This window comes from Phyllostomus discolor, chromosome X (assembly GCF_004126475.2).
Source record: "Phyllostomus discolor isolate MPI-MPIP mPhyDis1 chromosome X, mPhyDis1.pri.v3, whole genome shotgun sequence".
In the NCBI taxonomy this organism is placed as follows: domain Eukaryota; kingdom Metazoa; phylum Chordata; class Mammalia; order Chiroptera; family Phyllostomidae; genus Phyllostomus; species Phyllostomus discolor.
The window spans coordinates 104,210,162-104,226,974 of NC_050198.1; the positions used below are offsets into that span (position 1 = coordinate 104,210,162).

A 16,813-nucleotide genomic window follows, 5' to 3' on the forward strand; every position below is an offset into this window, starting at 1 on the left:
GGAGGTAATAAGGACATACTATTCAGTATGTAATAAGGAAAATGTATTGTTTGCTCCTGCGAATGCACCTTCAGAAATAACTGGGTGGTCTTTCATTGCCACTTGATGTGATTTTTAGGGGGAAGCATTCACCGCTACAAAGACATTCCTCAAGATGTGATTACTAAGAGCTTTACAAGGAAGCAGAGTAAAAGCCTCAAGATCTCATGCAGGATTGCTCCCGTGGGATGTCAAAACCGCAAAGTCTGTTCATAAAGACTTTAATACTTTTTGTCCAAATCTGGGGCATAATAAATGTAATAAAGAAATAAAAATGAATTTTAAAGCTTCCATTAAAAAGCAATATTTCATTGCATCAAATATTTGATGTAAGACCTGGAAGAAGTTAGCTTTATCTTGACATTTACATTTGAAATCAAGACCATCAACTGAAATACTTTCTAGCAAACCCGTCTTCTATGGACTTGAATAATGCTGTATTACCAAGGATTTTGTTAGCACGGGGGTGTTTAGAAGTCAGGTTTGCCTGTTTTCAGAGACGAGTGAGGGAGATGAGCCTATATAGGACTGAGTGTTGGAGCAAAGGGCATGTGCAAAGTGCCCAAGCGCTGTGCGAGCAAAGAGGATGTAGCTGTAATTCAGTTGATGTGTTTAAAAATACGGGAAAAAATAATAACGCACCCGGGGTTAATGTTAAAATTAGCATATTTTTTACCTCATTTTACTATTACAAAGGAATATAGTAATTTATTCACAGTAGAGATAAGGGTCATACAACCCCGTTAAATGTTCATTATAGCCACTTTGTGATTAGGTGCTTTTGTGTACCTGGTCTTTTGCTAGACACTACAAAGAGATACCCATTAGTCCTGGCTCTTGCTTTTAGTTATTTAATTCCTAGAAACATGTGATCTTCCAAGACTGAATCCTGAAGAAATCGAAATTCGGAATAGGCTGATGACTAGTAGAGATTGAATCGGTAATTTAAAAAAAAAAAAAAAAAACTCCCAACAAATAAAAGTCCAGACATCACTGGTAAATTTTAATACCAATACTCTGCAAACTCTTCCCCAAAAATGAAGAGGAAAGAATAGTTCTAAACACATTTTATGGGGCCAGCATTACCATGTTTGCATTTTAAATGATAAGATCAATGGGCACTCATTTCTTTTCAGTTTTATCTAGAGGATGAAGTGAGATGCTACACTGGCATGCCATTCTCTGTGTAAGGGTTAGGCAAACTATGTCATTCACTCTCCCTCTATATAAGAATTTTCCAATCAGGCAGTCCAAAAATAAAACTAACTGCCTGCAGGAGAAATGGAAGTAACGGTGGCTTTCTTGATGGATGACAGCTTATTTTCTACCTACATACACGTTTCTAAGAAAGATCGAAAAATCTACAGGCTCTATGATGATATTACGACATTCTTGTCATCCCACTTAGATTATTATGTTTAGTTCCAGTTACCATATTAAAAAAAAAAAGATGTAGCATTTGAAAAGGGGAATTAAATTGACCTTAGGACTGCAAGGTAGGAGCTGCCAGGACAGGGTAGATCCCTGAATTTCTATAACCTTTAAAGAGCAAGGTGGAAGAAGATTTAATTGAAAACAAACTCACTGCCATATACAGAGAGATAGATAATGTCAACTTTGTGTTGTTACCTTCCAGATCATTGTAAAAGATGTATAAATTTCAAGGGAAGTGAAACTTGCTGAGACAAACATCTGTGGTCCTTTGCTTTTTCCAAGTCCATCTTTCTTAGCAAGCAGACAGAAGCGTGCCCTACTGTTTGCTCTGTGGAGAATTTGCAGTCAGTTCTTTTCTGAAACTTTGGAAGGCTATGCCCCTTAGCAGAATACCCTACACAGGCATTGCAGTAACTATAAACCAGTGGGAAGAAATATGCCTCAGGAGTGGCAACTAAGCTGCAACACCCACCAATATCTCGAAGGAATTTCACTTTAATCCACCTGTACTTTTAAAAAAAGATTTTATTTATTTATTTTTAGACAGAGATGAAGGGAGGGAGAAAGAAAGGGAGAGAAACATCAATGTGTGGTTGCCTGTCACTGTTGCACGTGGGTCACCGGCCAGCAGTGACCACGGAATGCTGTGGATGGCTTGACGATAACACGCGAGAAAAAACATACACAGAGACAGACTAGTTTCTGTGGGGAAGTAGGGGCGGGATGGCCACCCCCCCTAGTGGGGAGTGCCCTGATTTACCGCCCATACCTGCTTTTATTGGGCTCGTTTTGCATAATAATTCAGGTAAAGTACAGTACTCATTAGGGGGAAGTAAGGATCAAACAATAGAAAACAAGGAACTCTGCTGGTCTATTGAGTCAGGGTCAAAGAGTTGTAAGACTTTGAGGAACAAACTAACTTCCTCCTTGGACCCCTCTCATTCAACTGAGAGCATTCTAAACAAAGCAGGTTTCACAGGAATTTACAGGTTCTTTCTTAGGCCTGATCACCCGGGGAACCCGCCCTTTCCAGCACAGGGCTGCACCACCCTGTCATTGTTTCAGGCTCAGGTGGGGCAAGGGAACTAAGGCAACCAAGAGATAAGGAGATTTTCTCCCAGACGATGAGGACTCAGGCTACGTCAAAGCCGAGGAGCGAGGGTCCATCACCCCCTTTTGCTGCAGCCCCCCAAGTCCTTCTTTTGGGGGGGCCTCCCAAAGTGACCGTGCCTGTCTTAGGTCGTCCCCCCCCATGGGGAATCTTACCTGTCTTTGGCTAACCGACTAAGCTTTTGGGGGTTCAGTTATGAAAAAAGCAGCAGAAGCAGCACTCCTGCCAGGGAGATAAGCTTTTGTCTCCTTGCTGGCTTACGGTTCCAAGGGCGTTCCCTTAGCCTTAGCCTAGGCGGGGGTTTCAGCTTCTGATACCAGTCAGGGCGGTTCCCAACATGTCATATGGCCCCCACTGTGGACCTGGCCTGCAACCCAGGCATGTGCCTTGACTGGGAATCGAACTGTCGACCCTTTGGTTTGCAGCCCATGCTCAATCCACTGAGCTACAGCAGCCAGGCTACCTGTATTTTTAAGTAGGTAGCTGGCAATTTAGGAAGCAGAGAACCATAGGACATTTGAGTTATGGTGGGTTAGAGAAGTCAGTTTATCCAATCTTGGTTTTACAAATAAGTATAGTGGGATCCAGAGAAAGGAAGTTATTTGTTCAGGGTCACACAGCTACTTAGTTGAGTAATTTGGGACTAATACCCAAGTCCCCTTGTGCGTTATTCAAGGTTCTGTCTGAATAAGTTGTTTGAAAATTCATTTGTAACTGGATTTCATGGAACTTGGAAAAGAACTTGTCATGGACAAAGTCGTAAGCTTGGAGTTCTCCTTTATTCCATATTGTCTTTTGTCTCCATGTTAATTTAAGTTTTAAGTCATAGTAATACTAGCTTTAGACCAGGGGCGTCAAAGTCATGTTCATCGGGGGCCACATCAGCCTCGTGGTTGCCTTCAAAGGGCAGAATATAATTTCAACTGCTTAACAGTTAAGGAGTAGTTACATTTATACCCTCCTAAAACCATTTTGGCCCTTTGAAGGCAACTGCCAGGCTGATGTGGGCCCCCTGAAAATGAGTTTGACACCCCTGGTTTAGACTTTCTGTTGCACATGTCCTTTCCTGTTGATTATCAACCCGGTCACATCATGCTGTGGATATTTTAGGCTATTGCACTAATTTCCTACCTGGCCTTACCTGCAGGCTGTCTTGTAACAATTCCTTCTGCCTATCCAGTCAGTTTTTACTTCCTTAATCGTTCTTGTCCTCTTTCGGTCTTTGTTCTTCAAAACCTGGGTATCCTTCAAGACTCATTCAAATTTAATCTCTTTCATAAGGACTTCACTGACCACTCTAGGTAAAAGTGATACTTTCATCTAAATTCTTGTACCTGTTAGTTTATATCACTCATGCATTCAACACTCATGTATCAAATATTTTAAAATTTTAATTGATTTTTAGAGAGGGAGAAGAGGGCAGAGGGAGAGAGAGAGAGAGAGAGAGAGAGAGACAAAGACAGGGAAACATCAATTTGTTGTTCCACTTATCCAGGCATTTATTGGTTGCTTCTTGTATGTGCCCTGACCAGGGATTGAACCCACAACCTTGGTGTACTGGGACAACGCTCTAAGCAACTGGACTACCCGCCCAGGGCTATCAGATGTTTCTGAGTGCTGACTCTATTCCAGGAAATCAAGGGGAATTTATCACTCAGTGCCTTGCAGTATAACAATGTGTGACCAAAATTTACCTCTCTCTTTATATTGTAACATTCTGATACCGGTGGCCATGCTTGAATATATTTGTTTTCTCCATAACTCACAGCAAAGAGCCTTTTTGTACATAGTTGAGGATCTATAAGTATTTATAGAATAAACATTGAATTCATAGTCTGCTATCATACAATGAGTAGAAAAACGTGTCCTGACTGGAATCAGTACACAAACTGTTGAATATCACTTATAACATGTTTGAAGAGCTTCCTTTAACTCTTAAAGAAGTTGGTTTATCCTGGCTGGCATAGCTCAGTGGATTGAGCGCGGGCTGGGAACCAAAGTGTCCCAGGTTCGATTCCCAGCCAGGGTACATGCCTGGGTTGCAGGCTATAACCCCCAGCAACCGCACATTGATGTTTCTCTCTCTCTCTCTATCTCCCTCCCTTCCCTCTCTAAAAATAAATAAATAAAATCTTAAAAAAAAAAGAAGTTGGTTTATTACATATCATAAAAGTGACAAGATGATCAAGGAAAAAGGCACCAAGAAAAAAGGGTATTCCAGTCATATTTCGAGAGAGAAAGATTGCAAACAACAAGGGGAGGAACACTTCAGAATACTTCAGTCTCACTACATGTATCAAAGTGGGGCCATGTTTCAAAACCACTTTTGCACACAGAGAGTTGTCCTTTATTAGCTCACAAAGAAAAATGGTCTGTTTACTGTAACACTATGGCAGTGAGGTGTTATTATTTAACATGAGATTTTGGACATATAAATGAACTGTGTGTCGTGTTTCGAAAGGTGATCATTTGTACTTTTGAGTATCTGTCTCTGGTATCTTAGTTGGTGAAGAACATGCTTTTTTTCATTATTTTATTTTCTGATAGTAGAGTGGTCCCTGTCAAAGGATGAACAGAGGGATTTAAGACTTTCAAATAAATAATCCTCATCGTTGCCACTCCTGCCCCTCCGTAACACATTGAGAGGGCGCCCAGGCCGGGATCCCTTTGCTCTGACCCTGCTTAATTGTGTTCATCTGCAGCTAGCTGCTAGACTAAACCAGATAGGATTACCAGAACAATCAATTGGCAAATGAACTCATTTTGTTAGAAACAGCTTAGCGGTGTTCTGCTTACAGAGCTGTCTGCGTTACTCATCTCATTTAAGCTTCACTGAACAAATAAGCCAACGGTTAGAAAAAGTTAAGCTATAATTAAAAGAAATTTCAGAATGGCCTCTCTCTCCATGAATAACTTTATAATAAATGTACGTTTTTTTTGTACCCATCAACAATTCGGCATATTCGCTGCCATCAACTAAGATTGGGTTTATGATGTTTCTAATCAACTTTAGCTATACAGTGAAAGTTTCTTTTTTTTTAAGATTTTATTTATTTATTTTTAGAGAGGGAAGGGAGGGAGAGAGAGAGAGAGAGAGAGAGAGAGAGAAACATCAATGTGCGGTTGCTGGGGGTTATGGCCTGCAACCCAGGCATGTACCCGGGCTGGGAATCAAACCTGGGACACTTTGGTTCCCAGGCCGCGCTCAATCCACTGAGCCACGCCAGCCAGGGTCTGGAAGTTTCTTCATATTCTAAAACACCGTGGCTGTCTGTAGAGGAAATGGAGTTAGTCAGGCTCCCTCTCTCAGATGTCTGGGCGACTATGGTAAGCAGTATTTCCATAACCTTGAGAATGGGCCCACATGTGCAGAACCACACTTTGTTATACAATATCTTGGTACCCTGCCAGCTTTGTGAGCACGTAGTATGTAAGGGAGTCAGGACTCCCCTTGGAACCACACATGGCTTGCAGAGCGCCTGGACCACCCCATCCCAGAATAAAGGTACGGCAGGCATCCTGATAGCTCTGGAATTTTCTACCATCTGCCTGAGTCCCATGTCAACACGCCCGGCCTTGACTGGCCGCAAGACACCGTCCTTATGTAAATTAAGCACCTACTGTGTGCCATCTCTGTTAGGTTTTGGAGTGCAACAGTGAACAAGACACCTCGACCTATTCTTTTGTAGAGATTGCATTCTTGGAGGGAAGGTAGACCTACAATAAGTAAATAGAGAAAATCTGCATACGTTGTTATAAATGATGTAAAGTAAACAGTGTTTCAATCAGCCACTCAGAATCGGAGGCTGATACTAAGGTCTCTACTTAGGCAGTTTGGAACTAGGCCATTTACTATCATTTAAGTGTGATGTCAAGCCAGCAAACCCAAAGCTATCAACTCTAAAAGCTGGTAGAACAGTGATTGTGCCCAATATCTAAAGGGCTTTGGTGTTTTATTTCACGTGCCACATTTTCTTAGTGTTTTCTGTGAGTCATTCTGAATACACATCAGCAAGACACAATCATCAATGGGAAGACTTGAAATATAATGAGTATAATAAGTGTTTTTTAAAAAATCCTATATAAAAGCCTGGCTAGACTGCCCCTTCCAAAGCATAAGATTCAAAGGGTGACTCCTGGTGTCTTTGGCCAAACCTACAAACATGGGTAGAAAGACTGTCAAGGAGAAACATTCCCAACACAAATATTGTGGCCAAAGTTGCCTATGGCATTAAGTGCTTTAAATTTTATGAAGCTTTTGTGAGATTGTAATGTTTAAAACTTTAAAGAATCAAAATGATTTCAGGTAGGTTATCTCAACCATCAGAGTTTATTTGTGTGCCTAATAATTATCAACTTTGCATATGGGGGACAATATTAATGAAAAAATATTTGGGACACATTGATAGTGTGACTAAAGGTATTTATTGAATTGGCCTCATCCTTGATGGGACCTATATTCATACTGTAGATGCTGAAATGATGATTGTATTGTAAGAACAAGTTAGTGGTATTCTACTTTCTTATGATCTTTGCCTTGAAAAAATGCATTTGATACTGTGAACCACGCTCCTATCTTAGAGGTTCTTTGTTATTGTAGGACATATGAGAAATACGTTGAACCCACTGAGGCTCCCCACACTGAACGGAGCAGTGTTTGTACAAAGGATCATCTGTCAGAGAGAGAGCTGGTATAGAGTCTTGCATTCTTTAAGTTGTATTGGCAGCCTATGTTAAATATATATGTATAACCTGGAACCCGTCTTTTACAAACAAGTTTAATTGCCGTAGGCTCATTTATCTTTGCTATCACCCTATGCCATATTTAATTTTTCTTTTCATTTTCCTCTGGGCTCTGACTTTAAATCTGACTTTTAAAAGAATTAAGCTTATGCACCAAAATCGTAAAGAAGCAGCAGATATGTAAGATGATCAAAGGTTTGTTTGTTTGTTTGTTTCTTTAATTTCCAAGTAATTGTAGGAAAAAATAAATTTCCAAAAGAAAGAAAATGATAGTTTTAATTGTTTGGGCCTTGAATCCGAAGATCATGCTTTTGGTTTTTTAAATTTATTTTTTACTGTTGTTAAGTACAGATATCTCCATTTTGCCCCCACCATAGCCCCCCGCCCCACCCATCCCCACCTCCCACCCTCAAACCTACCCCCCTTGGCTTTGTCCTTTATACATGTTCCTCGGAGTTTGTTCGGATGCCCTCTGAACTTAAAGAGGCCTAAAATATTCTGGCTTTTATGTTTACTCTTTTTTTATATAATAAAAGAGATTTTCAGTTCCTTTTAACATACTGGGTTTGTCAAAGAATTTTCAGCATTCCTAACAAGATTAAATAGCTTTATAACAACTGCTATGGAGCAAGGGGTGACATAAAATGAATTCAGTTATTAGTTAAGAGTAGGGAAAACTCCCCTAAAAGCTCCAACAGTGGAAGGCAACTGTTCGAATGATTGGAAAAACCTCCAAAGAGAACCTAAAAAAGTTTTACTAGCCATTCATCCTCTACACATAAAGTTGGGGGCAGGGCAGGGTATTGATTGATTTGCTTGATTTGTGTTTTCTATATTTACTGAATTTACTCCCAGATCAACACTTTGTTTATTGTATTGGGCCTGAGAAACAAATTATATGACCAAAAAATTGTGTCTAAGGAACAACTAAAGCCAAAATTAAACTGAAATATGGCAGTGTGGCAGATTAACAGTTGACTCCAATTTCAAAGCATAGGAAACTTTTTTTTTACCTTTATTGAGGGATAACAGACAAATAAAAATTGTAGATATTTTAGGTGTACAATCATTTCACAATGTTTATGTATATTAAAGCAAAAGAAACATTTTATTGGTCATTTGGAATTTTAAATTTTTTTTAACATTTCAAATACATTTTTTTAAAGATTTTATTTATTTATTTTTAGAGAGGGAAGGGGGGGGAGAGAGAGAGAGAGAGAGAGAGAGAAACATCAATGTGCGGTTGCTGGGGGTTATGGCCTGCAACCCAGGCATGTACCATGGCTGGGAATCGAACCTGGGACACTTTGGTTCCCAGCCCGTGCTCAATCCACTGAGCTACGCCAGCCAGGGCTTGGAATTTTAAATTTTAAAATAAATAAATAAATTTTAAATTTATTGCTCCTACCCTGATTAAATGGCAATGTTTCTCTCAGTGTAAGCAGAGTTGATTTTTATTGAATCTCTTTTCATCTAACACAATTTGCTTTAGATGCTTTTCTGTGCGTGAAAAAACAGTTAAATGGTGTCTACCTCAAGAGTCAAAAGGTTGGTTTTCTTCATTAAAACCAGTGCAGGTGACTTTTCAGGTAGATAAGCAATCTAGGACTTTGTGTTGCCATTGTCTCTCGGCCAATTGATTGACGTCTGAGTAAATCACAGTAAAAGAATGACCAAACAACTCCAATTCCTACTGGAACCAAGGAGATCACATACATTCACTTAGAAGTTTAGGTGTAAGATCATATAGTACATGATGGGACCTATAGGAGATGGTACTCCATCTATGGGTAGACATTGCTTCTCTTTCTACTTCATCTAGTTCTGTGTGGGATCAGTGTTTTCAGACTTTCCTTTTTTGTTACGGAACCTCCTACAAATTCAGATTGTATGTAAAATGTTCCTATTTTCAAAGTTCTGGCCAGACGGAACAATTTATTTGGTAGGCACAAAAGAGAATGGCTCCCTCTTATCTTTCCTTCTACTACCCGCCAGCACTTGACTGAAGTTCTTCAGTGTTCAGTTGACAATGTATTGGACTGGATCATCTCGAAGGTTGAAGGGATCTTTCAAATGCTCTGTTTTAGGTAATTCCCCCTTTGTGAAGCATTAACAGAAGTAGCACTCTAGTTAGTTACGTTCACATCCGAGGGAGGACATACTATGTGAGATTTGATAGTGAATTTTAAATTTATCTTCAGAAGGACTAAAATACTTCAATCCAATGACTCTGTGATTAAGAAAGTAAGAAGAGGCTGACAGTGACCGGGGGGAGAGGGAAGGGAATTTCAGGGGAAAAGGGGGAAGGGTTTGCAGGAAAAAATGTAAAGGACACATGAACAATAACAAGGGGGAGTGGAAATGGGAGGGAGGTGGGGAGGGCTGGGGGAGTGGGCTGGGATGGGAGTAAAAGGCAGAAAACTGTATTTGAATATCAATTAAAAGAAAATAACTTTTTTTAAAAAAGAAAGAAAGTAAGAACAAGCATTGACTTGGTATGTGTGAGTATATTCTGCTTTAAGAAAGTGTCATTTCAAGCCCTGGCTGGCATAGCTCAGTGGATTGAGTGCGGGCTGGGAACCAAAGTGTCCCAGGTTCGATTCCCAGTCAGGGCACATGCCTGGGTTGCAGGCCATGACCCCCAGCAACCACACATTGATGTCTCTCTCTCTCTCTCTCTCTCTCTCTCTCTCTCTCTCTCTCCCTCCCTCCCTTCCCTCTCTAAAAATAAATAAATAAAAATCTTAAAAAAAAAAAAAAAAAAGAAAGTGTCATTTCACAGCCCTGGCTGGCATAGCTCAGTGGATTGAGTGTGGGCTGGGAACCAAAGTGTCCCAGGTTCAATTCCCAGTCAGGGCACATGCCTGGGTTGCAGGCCATGACCCCCAGCAACCACACATTGATGTCTTTCTCTCTCTCTCTCTCTCCCTCCCTCCCTTCCCTCTCTAAAAATAAATAAATAAAAGTCTTAAAAAAAAGTGTCATTTCACAGCCCTGGCTGGTGTAGCTCAGTAGATTGAGCACCAGCCCGTGAACCGAAAGGTCACTGGTTCAATTCCCAGTCAGGGCACATGTCCGGGTTGCAGGCCAGGTCCCCAGTAGGGGGCACATGAGAGGCACCTACACATCGACATTTCTCTCCCTGTCTTTCTCCCTCCCTGCCCCTCTCTCTAAAATTAAATAAATAAAATCTTAAAAAAAAAGAAAGTGTCATTGCAAAACAGGTCGGGAGAGTGAACTATTATATAAAGCAAAATCAAATAGTTCTGTCAGTCAAGCAGGTGAAATAAAGGCTCACCCGCTTTTACTCCCACCTCCTTCCCCCAGCAGCCCTAAATATATGTTTGCATTTGTGGTTTATTTAGAAATCTTTCTGCAGACCTTTAAGCAGGGAAGCCATTGCCTTTCAAAAACAAACAAACAAACAAACAAACACACAAAAACCTGAAAGAAGACTTCCCACAAAAAGGCTCTTAAAACCAAAGATTATAAAAGGGTGATGATATTTGTCCTGGGCATTATAGGGAGGTTCCTGTGTCCATACTAAGTGCACTAAGGCTCCTTGTAGGTTGTTTTTTTTTTTTTTGCATGGCATTTTAGAGTTCCTTGTTCTTAATTAAAGGGCTTGGGAATGCTGGGAAATATACTACTGGAAAGAATGGTTGTTTCATTAACTCAGCTAATTATGTTTTTTAAAAATTTCTTTTGTATGCGCTTAACTTCTTTTGTATGGACATGCGTGTGACTTGTATGTGTGTGTGTGCATGTGTGTGCGTGCACGTGTGCATGGATAACCCTTTGGGGGCAGATGAAAGATAGTTCAGTATTTCTACAGAAATCAGTGTAGTGTCAGCTATTAATGGCTCCATGTTTAGGAAATTAAGGCATGACATTCAGATTGGCTTACTTTTGTCATCCTGTTGCCGCCCCCCCAAAAAAGAGTGAAAAAAAACTGGAGGGGAATTTTTTTTTCTCTAAAAAATATTGGAATACCTCATGGGATGGGAAGAAAGCTCTTGAGAGCAAGGGAAAATACATAATATTGCTGAATCTTTTCTGGAATTGTTACGACCCGAGGCCATTTTCTTCAACAGAAATCTATAACCTTATTTTCTTGCCTTCATAGATAGAAAAGCCCTAAACCACATGACATTTCACATTATTCCTTATTCAGTGTGGGTTAGGCCAGAATATAACGACATTACATAGCTATTTAAAATACTGTCGAGTAGCAATTCAGGCTTTCTTACCTCTTTTGTGCTCTTCCCTGCTGCTGTTTCATTGTGTGTAACCTATCTAAAATTTCTGAAAAATTTAAGAAGCTTTTTTTTGTGAAATATAATAAAGCCTTGATTAATTGGAAGCTAACTAACCAGAACTCTCAATTAACCAGTTTTATTTATTTATTTTTTGCTACACTCTCCTTTTAGAAGGAAGAGGCAAATGACAAGAAAACAAGCTGTTAACAGGTATTTATGTATTTATTTTTTAAAAAATCAACTTCCTGGGAATGTCCTGGATCCTGTACAGACTGAGCCCAACTGCCATAGTTTGGTTACCTGTACTTTGCTTACTAAGGTAGGAAAGTAGAGCCATTTAAAAATGTCAGCAGCAAGTGTTGAAGCTTACTTGTGAGTTAATAATAAAACAGGAGATCCAAATAGCTAATTCGACCCTGTGTACCCATTTCAGGGCTCTAGCTAATTCGGGTTTCTGCAAATTCACTCTTGCCATTTAGCGACCACTCCTATCTGTTCACTGGGAGTAGCTCCCAGAGCCACACGGGGGGAAGATGAGTTCCAGCCAGAGGGAGCAAGCCCTTCCCCGGGAATTACAGCAGAAGCTGGAGAAAGACTGCAGAGGGGGTGGGGGTTCAGTGAGGTCACTGGGGTGGAAACTTGGACACGTATGTAAAATGATGGGGAAGTAATTCACCAACCCCGTGGCTCTGAAATGCTTAGGAAGGTACATTCACTTTTGCAGGCTATTAAGTGTGCTACAGCGTGAATTTGAAAAAAAAAACAAAACCCACAGTTCTAACTTTCAGGGTTGCTCTAAGCATTAAGCATGGGTATATTTTGTAGATGTGCTAGTGGTTCTGAAAGATTTGAAATTATTGTTCTTGTGAAAATATTTTTAAATATTTAATAGATATTTAATTTTTAATACGTATTAATAGTTTTAATATTTTGATAAGTGGTTCTAAAATATTGGGAAATGTTTTTGTGAAAGTACTTTTTATAGTAATATTTTTGATATTTGGAAAACACTATTTTAATATTTGAAAAGACTTTTTTAAAATTTTTAAAATATTTGAATAACAAGATTTATGCTTGAAACTTCCTAAAATATCTATGACTATTTCAGTGAAATTGCAATCAGAGATAACATATTGCTTCAGGCCTTATACCGCTTAGGCTGTGATGGGGCAAAGCTGGGCAGTACCTCAGAGAGGCCAAGAAGGAGAGCAACCCGTGGTGCTAAAGTGCCTTTTGATATTGTCTGGCCATAGTGCTCCGTCTTCTCTTCCACATACTGTACTCAGGTCAAATCACCGCCTCTTGGCTTTTCCCCTTCCTCTGGGCTGTGGGGGAGACTGAGGCCACTCTATATGATTATTCTGGGTTTTCAACATAGAAAATGGAAATCACTACGGTGGTGTTTCCAGCATCCAGGATCTAGTCTATCCTAAATGTTACCGTTAAATCTCATGCACACTGAATAATACCCAAGTGACCTGAACCAGTGGATGTGCCTCCTTAAGTACCACACTGTTTTGTTAGACTGTGACTTCGATGCTGAGCAGACAGGGACCCAGTAGATTTCATGAATGAAAGACTTTTAATGGAAAGACTTTAAATGGATTGAGTTTTGCATTTTAGATTTGAGATATTCAAAGTGCGTGCTTTTGATTTGAAATGAATGCAATTGAAATCAGTCATGGAAATGGACTTTCACTTTCTTTTTATTTTCTGAGAGAAATGCCATGCAAATGAATGCCAACTTTTCACTTTTAATTACGCCTAGCAATCGTTTATGACTGTATATATTTATTTCTTGATTAATCAGAACACACATTACAGTAGGTGATGAGTTTTTGCATTTACTGTAACCTGAGGAAAACTGGGAAATGTTTTTGAAGTATATGTACTGACCGATTCCCAGAAATTACAGAGATCCTGGAGCAATAGGGAGAGGTGGGGACTCCGGTGAGTTATACTCTTTTCAAAGGCAGCAGCTTTTACGCAGCTCAGCTGATTGCTACCACGTGGGAATGCAGGCCCAGTATTGTTAAGATTTGGCTTTTTAAGAGAAGCCAGGAAACCAGATTTTTATGAGAAATTCACATAATTCTTAACTGTTGGTAACTAACTCAATAAAAAGAAAAAAAAAGCGACATTATGCAGGCAAAACAAAACCCATCTGTGGTCTGGAGCTGCCCAGAGCTGTCAGTTTGCTACCTCTGCCTGAAATTGTAAATCCTCTAGATGCTGCAATGTTGAACAAAATCACAGTATATTATAAAGGCACCGAAGATCCTGATGATGGAAAATTCCTATAAAGTAAATAAATTACAAGTGGAGTGCTTGTAAGTAATTCTCCCGGTACTCAAAATTGCAATTATGCAGTTTGTGATTTTATTGCCACATGGAAATAGCCAAGATAGTTTTCCTTAATGAGGTCTGAAAATTAAGATGAAATTCTGAATTTTTTGCTTTCATATTTATCAATGAAGCACAGTAAGAGAAATCATTACTCCCATATCCTAAATTATTTAAGTATCGGTTCTGTCGCAAAACATAATTAAACCCTCTAGTTAAAGGCCCAATTAATGAGGCTTCAATAGGAAGAAAGCAATGTCTGTAGTATAATTTCTTTTAAGTTGGCTTGCCTTTAAACACTTTTCCAATTTTATCGAGTGAAGTTCCTTTATTTTTACAAATGGTTAAAATAAGAAATAAGAGAAATGTAAGTAGTTAGCACAACAAAACTTCATTTGAACTCTTCGTAGGCATTGGCAAAGATAAAACAAAATTGGTCATCTGAGATTTTATTACGAGTTAACTGTTTGACCCATCTGAGCCTTTGCTTGTTTGTCTGTCCTGCCCTGGACCTCAGCACATAATCCCACTGAGCTACAATGCTTTTGACATCTGTATGCCCCTTTCATCGCTGGCAATCCAAAAGCATATTTGTCTAGAAAGGAAACAATTAAATTCCAATCTCTCTAGGAAAAAAAAGAGAAAAAGAAAAACACCCCACTGCTAAACCTGCTCTAACGACCTGTGTAAATCCTTAGAGTGGTAAATCGACGTTGTCATTTCTGATGAGAATTGTATTGAAGACTTTTTAAAAAGTGAGAAAAGAGAAAGAAAAGAATGCACAAGCTCCAATAGTAAATTAAGTAAAATCTGCCCACCCTCATTTTTCGATAGGGATGAACTGTATTTAAATAGACTAACAAATTAAACTGTTCCATAAAAACTCTGACAACTGGAGAATCTTAGTTCATTGGTTAATTCTCAAAGGAGAGAATTTTAAAAATGAGTCATTATTTGATGCATTTGACCAGTCTTAACATACAAATAGGGTAATTCAGTATAAATTTTGATGAGCTGCTAGTACTATTTTTGACAACATTATAATATCTAACATTCTTCAAACACGATATCCCAGGTGATTTCCCATTTATTAGTTCGTTTAATCATTATAATACCCCTACAAGGTAGGTGCTGTTATTGTGATCCTTGTTTTACAGATAACGATACTGAGGCTCGGAGAACATTAAGTGACTTATCTAAGGCCACACGGCCTACAGATATCAGGCCCAGGTATCAAGGCAGTCCTGTTTCAAAGCTTATATACTTTGGATCAATGTACTTTGAATACCTGACAACGGGAATCATACTTAGTGCCAAAACATCCTGTTTAATTATATATAAATATAATTATATGTAAATACATGTAGTGAATATTTCTGACTTTTTGAAAAATGGTATTTCTATCCTGAAGTCAATTTGGTAACATCATTTCTATTGTGTGATAAATTAGCGAGATGAATTAGAATGGAGTTCAACTAGAAAGAGCAGGAAATAATGAGAGACAGCTGTGGACCAGTAATAAGGTCTATGTTTTGCTACAGTTGATTCATGGCTCAATTTAAAAAAGCAAAGCTGTAGCTGTATAGCATTAATAGTATGTCTAACACGAATCTCCTTTCTACTCACCCTCTGCTGGAGGTAACCACTATCTTCTATTGGTGCGTAGCATTGCTGTGAGTTTTTTCAATTGTATTTGTATATATGTAGTATTAATTTTTGTGTTTTGAAAAGTGCTTTGAAATGGTTTAAAACTGCACTATCTTTTCGTAATTATTTCCACATTATATTTTCAGGATTTATCTAGGTTGGTTGATACATGTAGGTCTAATGTATTGATTTTAATTAATAATTAATTAATTATTAATAATGAAGAATTAATTGTCCACTACTATTTCATTGTATGGGTATACACTTGGATAATCCTTTACCATATCAACAGACGTTTAGGTTGTCCTCCAATTTTTGTTTACAACAAAAATTTGTGTAATAGACTTCATGTTTTTTTTTGTGCCCATGTGCGAGAGCCTCTCTGGTATATAAACGTAGCAGTGAGGTTGTGGAGTTGTGGGCTATGCACGTGTTGAACTTTAAAATTAATTAATTAAACAGAGAAAGGGAAAGAGAGACACACACAGAGAGAGAAACATTGATTTTTTTTCCCGCTTACGCATTCCTTGGTTGATTCTAGTATGTGCTTTGACTGGGGATCAAACCCACAACTTTGGTGTATTGGGACGATGGTCTAAATGAGCTATTCGGCTAGGGCTGTACTACTTCGACTTTAACAATTGTTGCCAAATTGTTCTCTTTAAAGGTGTTCTCATTTACACTCCCACTAGCATTGTAATCCACTTCCACAGCCTTGCCAGTGTAGTGGCTATTTTTGACAAAGAATTCCTTTAAGGAAAAGTGTAATTCTTTTTATTGATTTTCTTTCATGATTACACATACATTTGAAAGATTGATTCTTATCACTTAGTGTACATAACAATATTTACTGATACTATTTGTGTCATCATTTTTCATTTTAAAACATATGTGGCTTAGATGAGCAAAAAGATACTACTTAATTTTGTATTTTCCTGGTTACAAGCCACTTTCTCATAATGCCTCATTTGATGTGAGATAGTGTGGCTGGAAGAGTTGTAGAAAAAAGCAAGAAGTCCATGGTCCTAACGCTGCAAATAATTCTGTAGCTTGGGCCTTCAGCTGCTGCATCTGTAAAATTAGGATATCGGATAAGGAAAGTCTTAGAGAAATACTATAACCTTTGATCTATGATACATATTTCCCTTTTCCTTGAATCTATAATTTACTTATTGTGCATAAAACATAAAGGCACAATCGAATTTTATCAGTTTGTGAAAACTGTTGCATACCCCCT

At 38.8% G+C, this 16,813-nt stretch overlaps 1 protein-coding gene across 2 annotated transcripts in view; it reads left to right on the forward strand.

Annotated features, from left to right (window-relative positions):
- DACH2 (dachshund family transcription factor 2) overlaps positions 1-16,813 on the forward strand; it is a 448,371-nt gene that overhangs the window by 122,158 nt on the left and 309,400 nt on the right. For both annotated transcript variants that reach the window (XM_036016277.1, XM_036016278.1), the window contains exon 2: positions 11,758-11,796. In XM_036016277.1, coding sequence (XP_035872170.1) covers positions 11,758-11,796 — 39 coding nt within the window. The remainder of the gene's footprint in view (positions 1-11,757; positions 11,797-16,813) is intronic.